The 13,665-nt window shown below is 50.2% G+C and overlaps 1 protein-coding gene across 4 annotated transcripts; it reads right to left on the bottom strand.

Moving 5' to 3' along the window:
* Positions 1-71: 71 nt before the first annotated feature.
* On the bottom strand, positions 72-13,636 carry colec12 (collectin sub-family member 12). 4 transcript variants are annotated; one of them, XM_086129120.1, is made up of 11 exons: positions 13,498-13,636; positions 12,387-13,381; positions 11,337-11,387; positions 4,906-5,028; positions 4,016-4,102; positions 2,838-3,881; positions 2,230-2,748; positions 1,223-1,365; positions 1,037-1,146; positions 810-952; positions 72-692 (listed from the first exon to the last, which is right to left on the bottom strand). In XM_086129120.1, the coding sequence occupies exons 2-11, from the start codon at positions 12,391-12,393 to the stop codon at positions 679-681; spliced, it is 2,241 nt and encodes a 746-aa protein (XP_085985246.1). In that variant the 5' UTR covers positions 12,394-13,381; positions 13,498-13,636; the 3' UTR covers positions 72-678. The 4 variants fall into 4 exon arrangements, with proteins under 4 accessions (XP_085985246.1, XP_085985247.1, XP_085985248.1 ...); XM_086129121.1 differs by having other exon boundaries at positions 13,529-13,636; XM_086129122.1 differs by lacking the exon at positions 4,906-5,028 and having other exon boundaries at positions 12,387-13,636.
* Positions 13,637-13,665: the final 29 nt, after the last annotated feature.

Raw genomic sequence — 13,665 nt, 5'->3', positions numbered from 1 at the left:
GACATGATGCTGAAATTGTTTATCATTATTTGTCATCATTTTATGAGTTTGTTATGGAAGACCAAGACTGACACCGTTGTAAAAACAATTTATTGTAATGAATGTTGGAAATTGTTATTTTAAAGGGCGCGGATTAAACTAAAGTATTCCCTGAATAATACAGAAATTGGCAAATATCAGTTTGATATATAAAGTGATTATGTATTCAAGAAGCGCCCGGCTTTTTAGACATGCTATATTTGGTGGGAAAAACAAAAACATATATGACATTGCATATGGTGTATTCATTTCACATTGCGCCCCCCCCCCCCCCAACAACTTACGTACATTCAAACAGCAGCACAGCTCCCATTGAGCATTCCCTTTAAATGGCCGGTTCCTGTTCTTGCGTCTATTGTATATCTTGAAACGAAAGAAAGATTTACGACATGGCGAAAGATGATCCAATGAGGCGGCTCCACCGACGAATGCATCGGAACGATGATCCGCGTCTTCACGTCCTTCAACGCAACCTAAGGTGGGCCGCGTAGGCGCGCACGTTCCATCTTTTGCACCACACCGAGTGCATTTCAGTCCCTGCGAGCGGTGCTCCGCTTTAGCAAATCAAGTCCTCTCTTCTTCATCTTCATCTTCACTGTCGCGCGAGCTCGACTGTTCCTCGGGCCGTTCACGACGATGCTACGAAAGCGGATCTGGTGAGAAAAAAAAAAAAGAAAGACGCAAGACATACAGTATGCACGCGGTGTATTGGAATCCATTTCTACATACAAGTAACCCTCCCGACCGCATCCATATCGGGGGATACTGACCGCCGGCGCTCCGTTCGCAGATGAAGCCCAAGCGCTCGGTGCAATAGAAATCGTTCCAGTTGCCGTTTTGGATGAGACCGGCACAGTCCTCGCCGCGTTGGTGACCGCGCGTCCAGTTATCGGGCTGGCCCGGATTCCATTGGCTTTGAGGGCCGACCGCACGCGGAACACGTTTTACTTTCTGAATGGAGTCTTGGAAAGTGAGGCGAAGATCAAGGAGGACTCACTTGAAAAGCGGTACGCTTCCGTCCACCCACTTCCACACGTTTTCTTCTTCCTCGTCCGTCAGGCCCAGCCAGAAGAAGCCTTTGCCCGTCACCGCGTTCTTCACAAACACCTACGGAAGAGCGCGCCCGTCGGATGGATCATTTCGGCCCCCCGCCCCTAAAGTACCGACGCGTATTTGCGTTCACCTGTTCCTCATTGTTGTTGATGACGATCAAATGAGCCGCCACGTTGGAACAAAAGGCGGCGGCCTCATGGTAGTTGACTTGGTGAGCGGCGGCAGAGAAGTAATAGCAGCTGCCGCCGAACGGCCGAAACTCCGCCGGACAACCTAAAAAGAAATCGTTCCGTTGAAGCGGCTGTTTGATCGCTAAGCCATTGTGGCGAGCAACTTTTGTTATTAGACCGAAGGCAAATTTTTCACGTCTCTGTAGAGATACTTGAAGGGGCCTTTTACTCGTTTCTTTTGTCAAAATGGGCCGAGTGCATTGCAAAAGTCCAAAGATGTCAGATTTCCAGAAGCGAGACCCAGACAATTGTTTCATGTTGGCTACAAGAATGGGAGCATGCGTTTGATCTTGTGCCCCGGCCTAAAATCCAGGGATGGCAATGGCGAGTGATGGAAAAAAAAGCGGAAAGGGGCGCGGCCTGGACGGGGCGACCAATCGCAACAAGTAAGACATCATACACGTCCAATCGCAGGGCTGTTTACAATCGGAAGCTGGAAAGACTGATTGGGAGAGCTCGTGAAATCTTGACGATAAAATACCTGACCCCCCCCCCCCCCTTAAATTTTCTCAACGGATTTAGACGATTCACAAAAATGATCAATTTAAGAAATAAAACGGCGGATTTCCGCATATCCGCGGAAAATTGCCATCCCTGAAAATCAAATCAATTTCAGCCATTATGAATTAATACTCATCTTCATAACGCTAGCAAAGCTATGAAACACGTTTTCGAGTCCAGCCAACACGCCTCGCGTAATATTGTGCAAGTTTTTTTTTCTTGTACCAAGTTATCGTCGCTGCTTCTGTTTTGTTCTGGAGTGCAGCGAGGGGTCGCAGGTCGCATGCGTTTCAAAATGCTTCAATAACAAGCCTTCCGAACACCACGGCTACTTCTTTTGCCACATTTGCAACGCATCCCAAAAAGGAGGGGCTTTCATGTCAAAGGATGCCAAAGTCAAACCAACCGGCCGATAAAGTGGAGGCAGGCTGCGGAATCTCAAGCTGCTTTGTCGCCGCACTCTGCGGCTCGTGGGATGGTTTCGGGGCGGCGGTGGGCTTCAAAACAACCGGAGGCGACCCCGGCAATCCCGGAGGACCCGCGGGACCGATGGCCCCGACGGGCCCGCGCGGTCCCTCTGAGCCGGCGGGTCCCGCCGCTCCCCTCGGACCCTGCGGTCCTGGCGGTCCTTGCGCACCCGGTAGTCCATCTCTGCCCGGAAGGCCTTGAGCCCCGGGGTCTCCTCTGTCTCCGGGGATTCCGGGTCGACCGGCGGTCCCTCTTGACCCTTTGCTCCCGGGGAGGCCCCGGGAGCCGAGGGTACCTTTCGGACCCGTTCCGCCTTGCGGGCCAGCGGCGCCTTTCTCTCCTTTAGGTCCGACCGTTCCCGGCACCCCCTTGTCTCCCTTATCGCCTTTCTGGCCCGGCGGGCCTACCGGGCCACGGGGCCCCTTGTCTCCCCTGGTGCCCCTCGGACCCGGTGGACCTGAAAGACAATTAGGAGGTCCGTGTGAAGCTCTATGAAAAAAAAATCCCTATTCTTGCATTCATAGCCAAAGAGGCTCAACGGTTTACCCCGCAGGACGGTGAAGTTGGCGATGAGCCGCGAGTGCTCGCCGTCCACCAATTTCATCTCCTCCATCAGCGCGGACAGGTCGTCGACTTCTTTGTCCAGGCGAGCCGTCAAGCGGTCCTGCCGATCGCGCAGCTCCCCGCTCCGGGCCCTGGCCTCGTCCACGCCGTCGTTCAAGCCCAGGAGCACGTCGGAGTGGCGCGCGACGGTCTCGGCGCACGACCTCAGGCCGTCGAGGTCCGAGCCGATGGAGCCGAGGAGCTGCGCGGCGAAGCTGACGTTGCCCGTCACGCGCTCAATGTCGCTCTCGTGCTTGTCCAGCCGCGTTTCCATCTTGTCGAACGTGGACGAGGTGGCGTTGTCGCGGTCCCTCCGGTCGTCCGTGAGTTCCCGCAGGTTCCTATCCAGTCCCTCGGCGAAGGCGGACGCGTTCCGGATCCGGCCGGCCAGCGTGCCGAGCTGAGCCCCCAAATCGTCCAAAGCTTCACCGTTGGAGCGCGCCGACGCGGAGTTGTTGGCCGCCGACATCTGAAGATTCCGGACTTTCTCCTTGAGCCGATCGGTGTCCGCGCGGGTTTGCCCGGCGCTCCGCTGGAGAGTCTGATAGTCATTCTTGAGTTTTTGCAGCGCCCGCCCCGCGTCCTCCACCGTCTTCTGCAGCGCGCTCAGCACGTCGCGCTGCCGGGCTTGGGTGATATTCAGCGCGCCGATGCCGACCAGCGCCCGGCCCCGCTCTTCCACCCGACCTTGGATCTCGGACTGGAGTCTGGCCGTGTCGGTCCGGAGGTCGCCGATCATCCCGCCGTAGGACGTCAACGTCCGGTTGACGCCGCGCAGCGAGTCGGCGTTGCCCTTCAGCAAAGCCCGCAGGGAGGCGTGGCCGTCCCGCGCGTCGTCGCCGCTCAGCCGAACTTCATCCAGCGCGTCCCCGCTCCGGCCCGAGCGAACGGCGATGTCGTTCAGCCGGCTCCGCAGCGCCTCCAGATCCGATTTAACCGCCTCCACGTCGCCGGTGGCGTTGAGCGTCTTCTCACCCGTCGGATAGTCTGAAGGGCAAATGTAAAACGGGCAAAATAAAACGCGGCGTTCGAGGACGCGGGACTTCGGTGGACTCTTCCGGCTCCGCGCCGGGGTCGGCGTCTGAATCAAATTCTAACAAATGCGGAACGGCCAAACTCACCAAGTTTCTTCAAGTCTGTCTCCACGGCGTTGATTTTACCGCCGTACATCTGCATTCCCTCTGCGACGCTATCCATTCTCTGGACCACTGACGAAAAAGAAGACGACGAGAGTAGGCCGCGGTGGAAATTCCTTTCAGATGTGCGTATCGGAGCGCATGCCAATCAGACAAACTATTTAACACCAGAGGGCGCCACAGTACGCGCGGTGCGCTTGATGTCTACGGAAGGGTCGTTCTCAACCGGTGCCGTGGCACTTTAAGAAATGATCCTTTCTCACGCAATTGGTCCGCCCGACACCGGGAACAAGTCATTTGAGGAATTACGCTGCGTGGATGAGCGATAAGACAACACGGAAGCCACGAAAATGTTCGCGACACCCACGAGTCAAAGGGCGGTTCATAAGACAACAAATTAGCGGCCGGCCGTCAACTGCGGTCGGGCCTCGTGAAGCCATTCGCGTCACCGCCGGCTCATCCGGTCGACGTGACGGAGTCGAAGCATCGCGGGCGCCCGGACGGCAAACGGCGCTCGCGCGGTGCCGTTACGCCTTCCGATTTATCGTGGCACTCGTCCGGCGGCTGCGATTGGTGAGCGGGCGGTCCGGGGTGGTCTCGACCAAAGTCAATGAGGACGAGCATAAAGCGATCAAATGAAAAACAATCGCCACGACACGAACCGAGCGTGCATTCTCGTGCCATTTGAGCACGCGACGGGCACTCGGGATTTTTATTATATTTTGGTACGTTTGCCAATGATGAAAAAGTGTTTCATCGGCACCGAAGTAACACACGATTTGGGGGTTAGAGTACGATACGCGTCATTCTCTAGCCAAGATCCGATTTTGAAATCACGTGACGGCGGCGACGGACAATGAGTCCGTGTCACCGACGTTTGTAACCGAGGACGGCCACGGCGATGGTGAGCAGGGCGCAGAGGACGTAGAGCAAGGCGATGGCGGCGCGCAGAGCCCAGTCATTTTTACACTTGGTGCATTCGGAGCCTTCCTGGATTCCTGCGAGAAAAGGAGAGTTGAGGGTCAAAAAACGGAGTAGAAAATCAAGCGGCGTGTGTATGAAGTAGAACCTACTCTGCCTCTTATCGGGCCAACTATTATGTAAACCTCTCGTTACAAAAAAAAAATCGATATTTCCAATTAAAGGCTAAAAGAAATGCAGCGCAGCGCATGTGTTTGCCAAGCTCATTCTCACTGTTTTGTCACGACTCCCTAAGATCTTCGATGCTGACGAAGATGCGGAGAGGTCTACTTCCTCCGTCCGAGCCAATAAACATGCAATATAAACAATGGAGCACATGTCCCGGGGCTGCTGGAGAACATTCAACCCCCCCCCCCCCCCCCCCGTCCTCCCACCCCCAAAACTAAACTAACAGCACTTGGAAGAAGCTAAACACTTTGAAAGTGATGTGACGTGAGGACCGCACTCTGGAATATGACCAACACCAGATGCAGTCTACCGCCCCCCCCCCCCCCCCACAAAAAAACAAAACATGATTGACAACATATTTCCAGACGAAAGACAACATCTCGAGGCCAGAAGTGAGTCACTGGACAGGTGGTTGATCTCATGGTTGGAGACCGCGGGGCAACGGCCAAGACGAGGCCACTTAAAACCAAAATGGCCGACACCCCGAGTGCTTTCGGATAAGGGCTCATGGTGACGGACCGACCTAGCGATTTCATGTTGATAAATGAAACCGGCTTTGATAAGCGAACGTGCTTTTGCGCTTTGTGACGACTCATCAAACTTCACCACTGTGTTGCTACCGTCCGTCGAGTACGCGGCCAAATTCTCCACCATTTTTGTGGGTCTAGCGATGCCTACCAAACGTCACCTTTGGATGAGTTTGGTGTGGAAGAACAAGTCCGCCTTTGGTGTCGAGACCATTTGGTCTCAATACTTTTGTCCAAATCCCGGGGCCAAGAATGTCATCGGCCATTTGGGGAAACTGACGTTCCATCCTTGGGCCACCAGGTTGGCGGGAGGGCGCGGGCATTCTGGCCTCTTACATCTGTCCAAACATTACATTTAAGGGCTCCGGCTGCGGACGCGGTCACGCCGGGCAGTTGCCGCGTCATCTTGTTTACACAGAGATTCCTTGAGGGGGCGCTATATCAGAGGCCCCCCAAGTGCTTTGTTGTCTTCACTTCAGCGCGGCATCAACACGCCATGTAAACAAGATGAGCGCCTGCGGTCTCGGAGGGGGGGGGGGACTGTCTGTTTGGACAAGACCGTACCCTTTGTACAACATAACTTAAAAGCCGGAGCCGTCTACGAATCACATACAAGACATTTGGTCAAATTCTATCAACGGTAAATTTTTCTGAAAAAATAACAAAGTAGATTTCCTGTGTTGTTTTTAAGTCATGGGCTCTCAAGAGACTTTGGTGGGTCAACTCATGATTAACATGCCTACCAAATTTTATGATGCTGACGGAAACTGGTTATACTGTAGTGAGTTATCAAACTTTGCCACAATGTTCACTCTGAGAAAAAAAAAAGCCAAATGACTGTAAAAATGTCACTTTGCACCAAATTGGAAGACTTTGTTTCTTTTTGGTCATGGCTTCTTTGAACATTTTTGTGGGCCGACTCATGACGGACCAAATTTCTTGTCACCGAGTGAAACTGGCATCGTGGACCGAATTCCCCCCCCCCCCCCCAAAAAAAATTCCAGTGGCTGCCAAGAGCTGTACAATTTGAGACTTTTATGTTGCTCCCACTCATGATAGATTCCTGGTGAAAAGAGACACAACAGAAACATACACGAGGCTTGGATGCATGACATCTGCTCCTAAATGTAATAAGAAGAGCTTAACAAAAACTGAAACTGTTCCACAGCCACCCCCCCACAAAAAAAAAATCCATGTGGAGAACCTTGCCGCTGAACACTCTGCAGTTGCTGTGTGGAAATTTCCATGACAACATAAAGAAAACTTGTACGGAGCAGTCGAGTGATTTTTGTGTGAAGCCTCTTTGTGTTCCAATTCCATGTTACATCGAGTGCCAGAGCACGGCAATTCCCGCCGCACCATTTTTAGTTGACTTTAGTGGTTATATTACGCGTCTACTCAGGAACAAGGAAGCGCATAATACAGACTTCTGTTTGTAGTAGAGGCCCACCCACACTTGGCGAACCTTACATTCTACTTATTATTAATGGACAGTAGTGCCTTGAGATGCAAGTGCCCCAACTTGCTCTTTTTTTTTCTCTTTTCATGTGAACCGTTATCCGGCCCATTTGCCCGCTTTGACTTGCGAGTACGGGTTCATAACAGCGCGAGCTCATACGTTAAAGCAAAGCAAGGAGTCACTTTGCATGAGTTGCAGCTGCGGGGAATGTTAACGTGGAAACATTGGAGCGCCGGGACGAATGAGCGTGACGTAGCCCTGCTGGAATCGCAGAGCTAGCTTAGCGTTCCTGCGCTCAAGAAGGAAAAAGAAAAATCTAATTGCTCGTCTTGCGCATCTGCAGCTCGTTGACGCGGCGGCCAATTCCACATTCAATACATGCACACGCGGTTGAGCTACGGAAGGGACTACCGTATTTACGCCGATAGAGGCTTTGTACCGATTAGCATTTCTAAACACCGTGCTTGATTCGCAAGTAGCAAACAGGCGTCTGCGCGGCGAACAAGTGCAAAAAATCCACGGATGGATGCAATTATCTTGCCGCCTCTTCCAAAAAGATGTCGCGCAAGTTTCCAAAAGGGGTCTGCGGATTGTGCAACCTTCTTGTTGTTTTCCACGATATCGGATGACGAGTTAACGGGAAACCAAACGATAGCTGGAGGAGACCCGAGCTAAAGTTTATGTTTGGACAAGTGGCAGGCGCCAATTCTCAAGCGCTTTTTGAAAAACAGATTCAACCGTTGCATTGGTGTGATTATTTTAAATGGTGTAAACACGTAGGAGAAGAAAAAGAACAAATGACGGCTGTCCCGCTCATGAGTTTCACTTATCCACCGCAAAGAAAAACAGCGCACCTACCGACCGACAAAAACAGAAAGTGCGGCATATCGGCTACCGAGTCCTGTACTAAACCCCCTACCTCTAATAACACCGGTCAACCGCAAATTTCAATCCGAGATGGCTCGACGTGTCCCTCGACGTATGAGTTTGACCCGCTCCTCGGCCACGTTCATAAACCACCGATATTGCCAATAATCTTTCCTCGTTGAGATGAACGGGAACGCCATTCATCCATTCCAGCAAGCGATCGATAAAATGTTAAGAATAAAACACTCACGAGCGAACGCTGCCACCGCCGGGCAGTATGAAACAGTCCGGCAGATACAAGTGAAGAAGAAGACCGCTTCTTCCTCGTCCACTCCTCTCAAGTCACTCGATTAGATGCCGTCATATTTGCCGTGTTTCAAAGAGGATAAAGAATATATGCCTGTGAGTATTGATATATTATGCGCGTTTCTCCGTCGGTTGCGTTCGGTTATATCCATTGCTTGAAAAGTTCTCAAACTGTGACTGGCTAAGCTAACTTAGAGCAAGTCAAAAGCATTTTCTATTGTATGTTAGCATTACGCTAGCGGGCCGTTCTTCAGGCGGTCGTGTTTGCTTTGAAAAATTTCATCACAGCTGCGGCGCGCACTTTGGTTTTCATGCGGTCGCACGTTGCGGGCGGTCCACCGTGTCAGGATGCTAAATCAGCATAGGCCCCGCGTGGTCGCGCTCACGTCAGCGCGCTGCTGTTACAAGCCTATACGAGCACAAGCGGTATAAAGCACGCGGTGCGGTCAGTCGCCCTGACGAGTCTGGCTGAAATCGAGGGGAAACGCGCTGACCACAACAACGATGGCCTCCGAGCGGCGGCAGTCTGCGTCAGGAGAAACGCCCGACGCGATCCGGTTTTCTAGGCACAAGCGGCATCGTAAAACACGCCGAGTACAAAAGTACCACCGTATGAACTCAACACGCGCACGTCGGAGGAGCGACGAAAGATGGGGGTCGTCAGTAACAGACTGAAAGCATTCTTTTCCGCTCATAAAGTCACCATAAATTAGAACCACTCACTGTGGTGCTCCCAAAAATAAGTCGGGGAAGGAATGTGACTCTTCAGCTGGAAAGCTGACAAAAGCAGACCCCCCCCCCCCCCCACACAACAACAACACCATGTCCCTTGACACACCCAACCTCAGCCCACCTCATGCACATGCGGAAATAAATAACTTCAAAACAACCCCCGACTGCAGGTTGAGTTCCATTTTTCCAATCCCGTGGCACATTGCTGACACAGCGGAGCCCGCGCAGACACGGACCCTCAAGAACCCGCAACACCCACTCGCGCACCCCCCTTCCCTCGCCTCAGCGTGCATAGGTTTGCATTGAATCAACTTTTAATGCAGGAAGTGGCTCGGCAAGTTCTCAGGTTCTGGACATCATTTCACAGCAATAACGAAGCTCTCGTGAAAACTCCCAATGTTCTCTCTCACGCACAGCAAAGAAAAGAAACATTCTGCACACATGGAAAACATGGCTGCGAAGATTCCAAGTGAAGAACAAAAGACTTGTATCAGATGGAATTCATTCTTTGTCTTTTAACCTTAAAAATGGAAAGGGGGGGGGGGGGCGGGGGTAAACGAGCGATTTTTTTTCTACGACTAAAAACATGCTACTCTAACATAAAACCGATAGGAAAACATCGCAGTACAAAACCCTCAAGGTGTTGAAAGTATGGACAAATAAAGTGTTTTCAAGTTGCACTTGAGGTTACAGTACTTGGATTTTTGCCCTCCGTCCTACTCATTTCTTACTGGATGGCATGACAAGTGAAGCATGACGGGCTACATTGATGTGATAATAGCTCAAGTTACGCTCCGGCGAGACCAGATATGGAATCGACGGAGGCAGAAACGGCAAATTCCTGAAAATCCGCTCAGAATCTAGGCGGGCATGCCGCTAAACAACAGGACTTGTAATAATCCGGCAGACGAAACGGGGAGCGGACATCGCTAAAAATAGACGGCTGGATGTTAACGAAACGAGATGCGGGTGACATGAGGCACAAGGCAGCAACTGTACACTTTCAAAATAAAACCAGGAAAACATGATAAGTGACATTTAAATGTCAATGAAACACTTTGATCAAAACAAAAATGCCAAAGATCCAGAATTACAACCTATTGCTGCATGTCAGAAGCAGATCAAAAAAAACAAACAAACAAAAGAAAATGAGTGAACGACAGCTCGTGTCTTGAAAAACGTGTGAGTCGAGTCATGCGCATCTTAAGGCACCGCAGAAGAAAGAACCAAAACATAATTTGCCCATGATATGTCACCCTTTGAGTAGAAAGGAAAGAAAAAAAAAACGTAACAACTTGTGTGTAATTCTTGGTCGTGGTGGTTTGGAAGCGAGTCCGTCCAAATGGCAGCAGTGCTCAGTGTGGTTTTGTACTCATGAATTTTGTTATGCTTGGGTTTCCAAAGCATTGACAAGTGGAATGGTACCAAAGGAAGAGCTGCTGGTGTTGCGCCTGCGTGTGTTTAACACTTTGTTTTTGGGCTAGAACAGGACTATAAAACTTACACGTGATGGACCATGAAAGGTTTTCTTTGCCATTAACAAAGTACTGTACTTACAAGCAATGCTTTCATATTGAAATAGCTTCTGTATTCGTTTGAAGAAAAAGAGAAACATGTACAGTACTCACAATCGTAGATACTTTATCCTCTGAGAAGAATGACTGATATTAGTGCCGTACCGATGAGCTGAGAGGAGTTGCGACATCTCAACGAACAGTACATCCCTCTGTCTGTCTTAGACAGCCCCCCGGCGGCCAGGGCGGGCACACCAGAAAAGACGGCGCAATGGCTCTTCTTTCATATCGTGTGATCAAAACGTTTTATTCATGTTGAATTATGCCATGACTGAAAATGTTCTTGAATAAAGTACAATAGTATTAAAGTGTGATTTTTCCTCATAAAATACAAGCAAAAGCCTCCATTGAAACCCCTTCATAATTCACTCCTATTTGGATGCGAAGAAGCGATTCAAGAGGCGGAGCTAGCGTCAGCGGCCACCTGTTAGCATTGCATTCTGGGACGATTAGCTTGCCTGCCTTACGCGCCATAGATTTAGACTTAAAGAGGTTGTTTTTGGCTTCGAATGTTTTTTTTGCTTTTTTTTTCGCCGAAAGTGCTCTGACCAAGGCGCAGTGTCAGCAGCACACGAGATGCTTTGCGTTGTTATAAAAAGAAGGAAAACGCAACAGTCGCTGCCAAAAATAAAATCTCTGTCCAGTCACGTGAAATGTTGTCTGAAGCGTGGCGAATTGAGGGGACTACTCACCGAACCTCTTGTAGCCAAAGGACTGCACCTCCTCCTCTTCTCCAAAGTCGTCTGAAGGGGGGAAAACACGAGAAATAAATGTGACCTCGAGAGAAAAGTCCACAGTTCCGCCAGTGTGCGGTATTCAGTCACTTCTCTGAGATGGTTTTCCGGCACTCGGTGTTAGTTTTTGTTCTTCGGGCCCCGGGGGCAAGCATTTTAACCGCGCTCGGCCGCGCCAAACAGATCCTCCGAGTCTTTATTAGCACAAAATTAGTTCACAACTTTGCCTCTGGTATTATTGCGCGTCAAAGATGAGTGCGAAGCGTTTGCATTGTGCTAAAAGGAGAGAGTGGAATACTGAAGGCCTCCGTCATGCCAATTGCATTGCTTATGAATGGGGTTGTAAATAACGGCAATGGTTAGCATGCTAGCGCGGTCGCCTCATCGTATTTAAACCTTTTCAGAAAAGAGGCCGACGGAAATGTTTTTGCATTCTCAGACTGGCCACGAGGGGGCGTGCGACTTAAGGATAACTGACAAGGCGATGCTACTTTAGCCATTAGCGAGACGTTCCGCGTGAACAATCGAGAGAAAAAAAAGAAGTATGCTTGTTGCTAGGCAGGATTTGTGGGGCTCAATCGTGATTTAATCATAGAAAAATGATCAAATAGAGCATCAATCAACTGCCACGGCCGACATAATTATGACAAGAATCCAATTTTGTACAAAGAGAAAGTTAAATTGCACTAATTAATCCAATTATAATGATATCTAGTGAAGCTTGGTGGTATTATATAATGTATGGTAGAATTGCATGGCACCGTGCATGTCTCACTTTGTCTTTGTGTTACACGCACACACACACACACACACACACACACACACGTCTTCACGCACGCGCGTACGCGATCCGTTAAGTGAAAGCAGATGGGGGACACGAGTTGTTGCCCACACATTCCACAGGTCGCACAGTGTGGCCAAACAAAAGCGGCAGCTCCAATGCACCTCACGCACACATGCACGTGCATTCTATACAGTATGTACATCCGGTACCCTGGATGGTATTACCTTTCATTGTACTTCTTTGTCGTATCTCCCATCCACTCACTGCATTGCTCCGGTTCCCTGAAAACCCACTTTTTCTTTTTGCACAGGAATTACTCCATCACATGCGCCGTTCCATTCGTCACGATCAACTTGATGCTGCAAAACTGCAGGATGAGTGCAAGGAAAAGGCTGCTTTTCCCCCCCAAACACAAGAAAAAGGAGTTCAAAAGTTGTTTTTGTCAAGGTGTGTGTGGGAAGAAAGAAAAGAGGAGAGCGAGAGCGCTGCGGCAAGAGAGGAAGTGCTGGAAAAGCCTGCGAGGCTGTTTGGAGAAAGAAACCACGTGTTCCCACATCTGGCCGCACCGTTTTGCATGAGCACCCGGCCCCCTGGTTTGTGTGTGCGTGTCGCCGAACATTTCTTTCGTTTATGATGGATAAGGACAGTAAAATCAAATCGAGTAAAATGAATGATCAACGAATGTTGCGTGACACTTTTACATTGTGATTTGGCAATGCAAATTAAAATCGGACAATATGAACATTTACATTTAAAAAAATACACAAAATAGAATAGTAAAATAATACAACGCAGAGATAGCGAGGGATGTGAGTTACAAGCATAGATAAAGTATAAAATCAAAATAACGACACACTACGAATACAAAATAAAATATAAGCATAAAAATGGATACAAAATACAATAACAAACAAGAATACCGCAAATGCCGATCATTACGCTGCGCATTTAAAACCACACATCGTAATCTTAATGCGAATGCAAATTAACGTCCATCTCGCTTACGTCGTGAAAACAAACCGTGCATATACTGTAACAATACTCACAGTCACATATTCTTTATGCTCCGCGAAGAACGACTCCTATTAGTGGCGTACCGATGAGCTGAGAGGAGTTGCGATGTCTCAATGAATCGCGTGGCCGTCCGTCTGTCTCGTATTGCCCCCGGGTGGCCGAGGCGGGCGCGGCAAAAGGGGCGGCGCAAAGAACCGGAAAGGCCCTTTTCGACCGGCGTTGGTTCCACGAGTCACAATTGAAGAAACGCAGAAGCACAAAATCACAGTTGCGCGCTTTCAACTTTCTGTGAATGGGTTTGAGGAAGGCCCGCCGTTATACCGGGTTGAGTTTTGTGCGTGGACGAACTCACTCCGAGTCGCTCTCGCCCGACGTACCGTCGTCTCGTCTTGGCGCGCGCGAGCGTCGGGAACAAAGAGGCGGCCGGCGGCGGCCGGCGACGTGTCGAGTGCGGGATTACCGGGCGCGGACGTGACGCAAAGTCGCTAA

The sequence above is a fragment of the Hippocampus guttulatus genome, chromosome 14 (assembly GCF_054856545.1).
Source record: "Hippocampus guttulatus isolate MCC_2025c chromosome 14, RoL_Hgut_1.0, whole genome shotgun sequence".
NCBI lineage: Eukaryota > Metazoa > Chordata > Actinopteri > Syngnathiformes > Syngnathidae > Hippocampus > Hippocampus guttulatus.
This window is presented reverse-complemented; position numbering and strand designations above follow the sequence as displayed.

What these genes read in the sequence shown, in the direction of transcription:
- colec12 (XM_086129120.1), bottom strand. An exon ending in CTTTGGCTACAAGAGGTTCG is followed by an intron (nt 5,029 to 11,336) that starts GTGAGTAGTCCC and finishes CTTTTCTCGCAG; the next exon opens with GAATCCAGGAAGGCTCCGAA. An exon ending in TGCCTCCACTTTATCGGCCG is followed by an intron (nt 1,366 to 2,229) that starts GTTGGTTTGACT and finishes ATTTCTTTTTAG; the next exon opens with GTTGTCCGGCGGAGTTTCGG.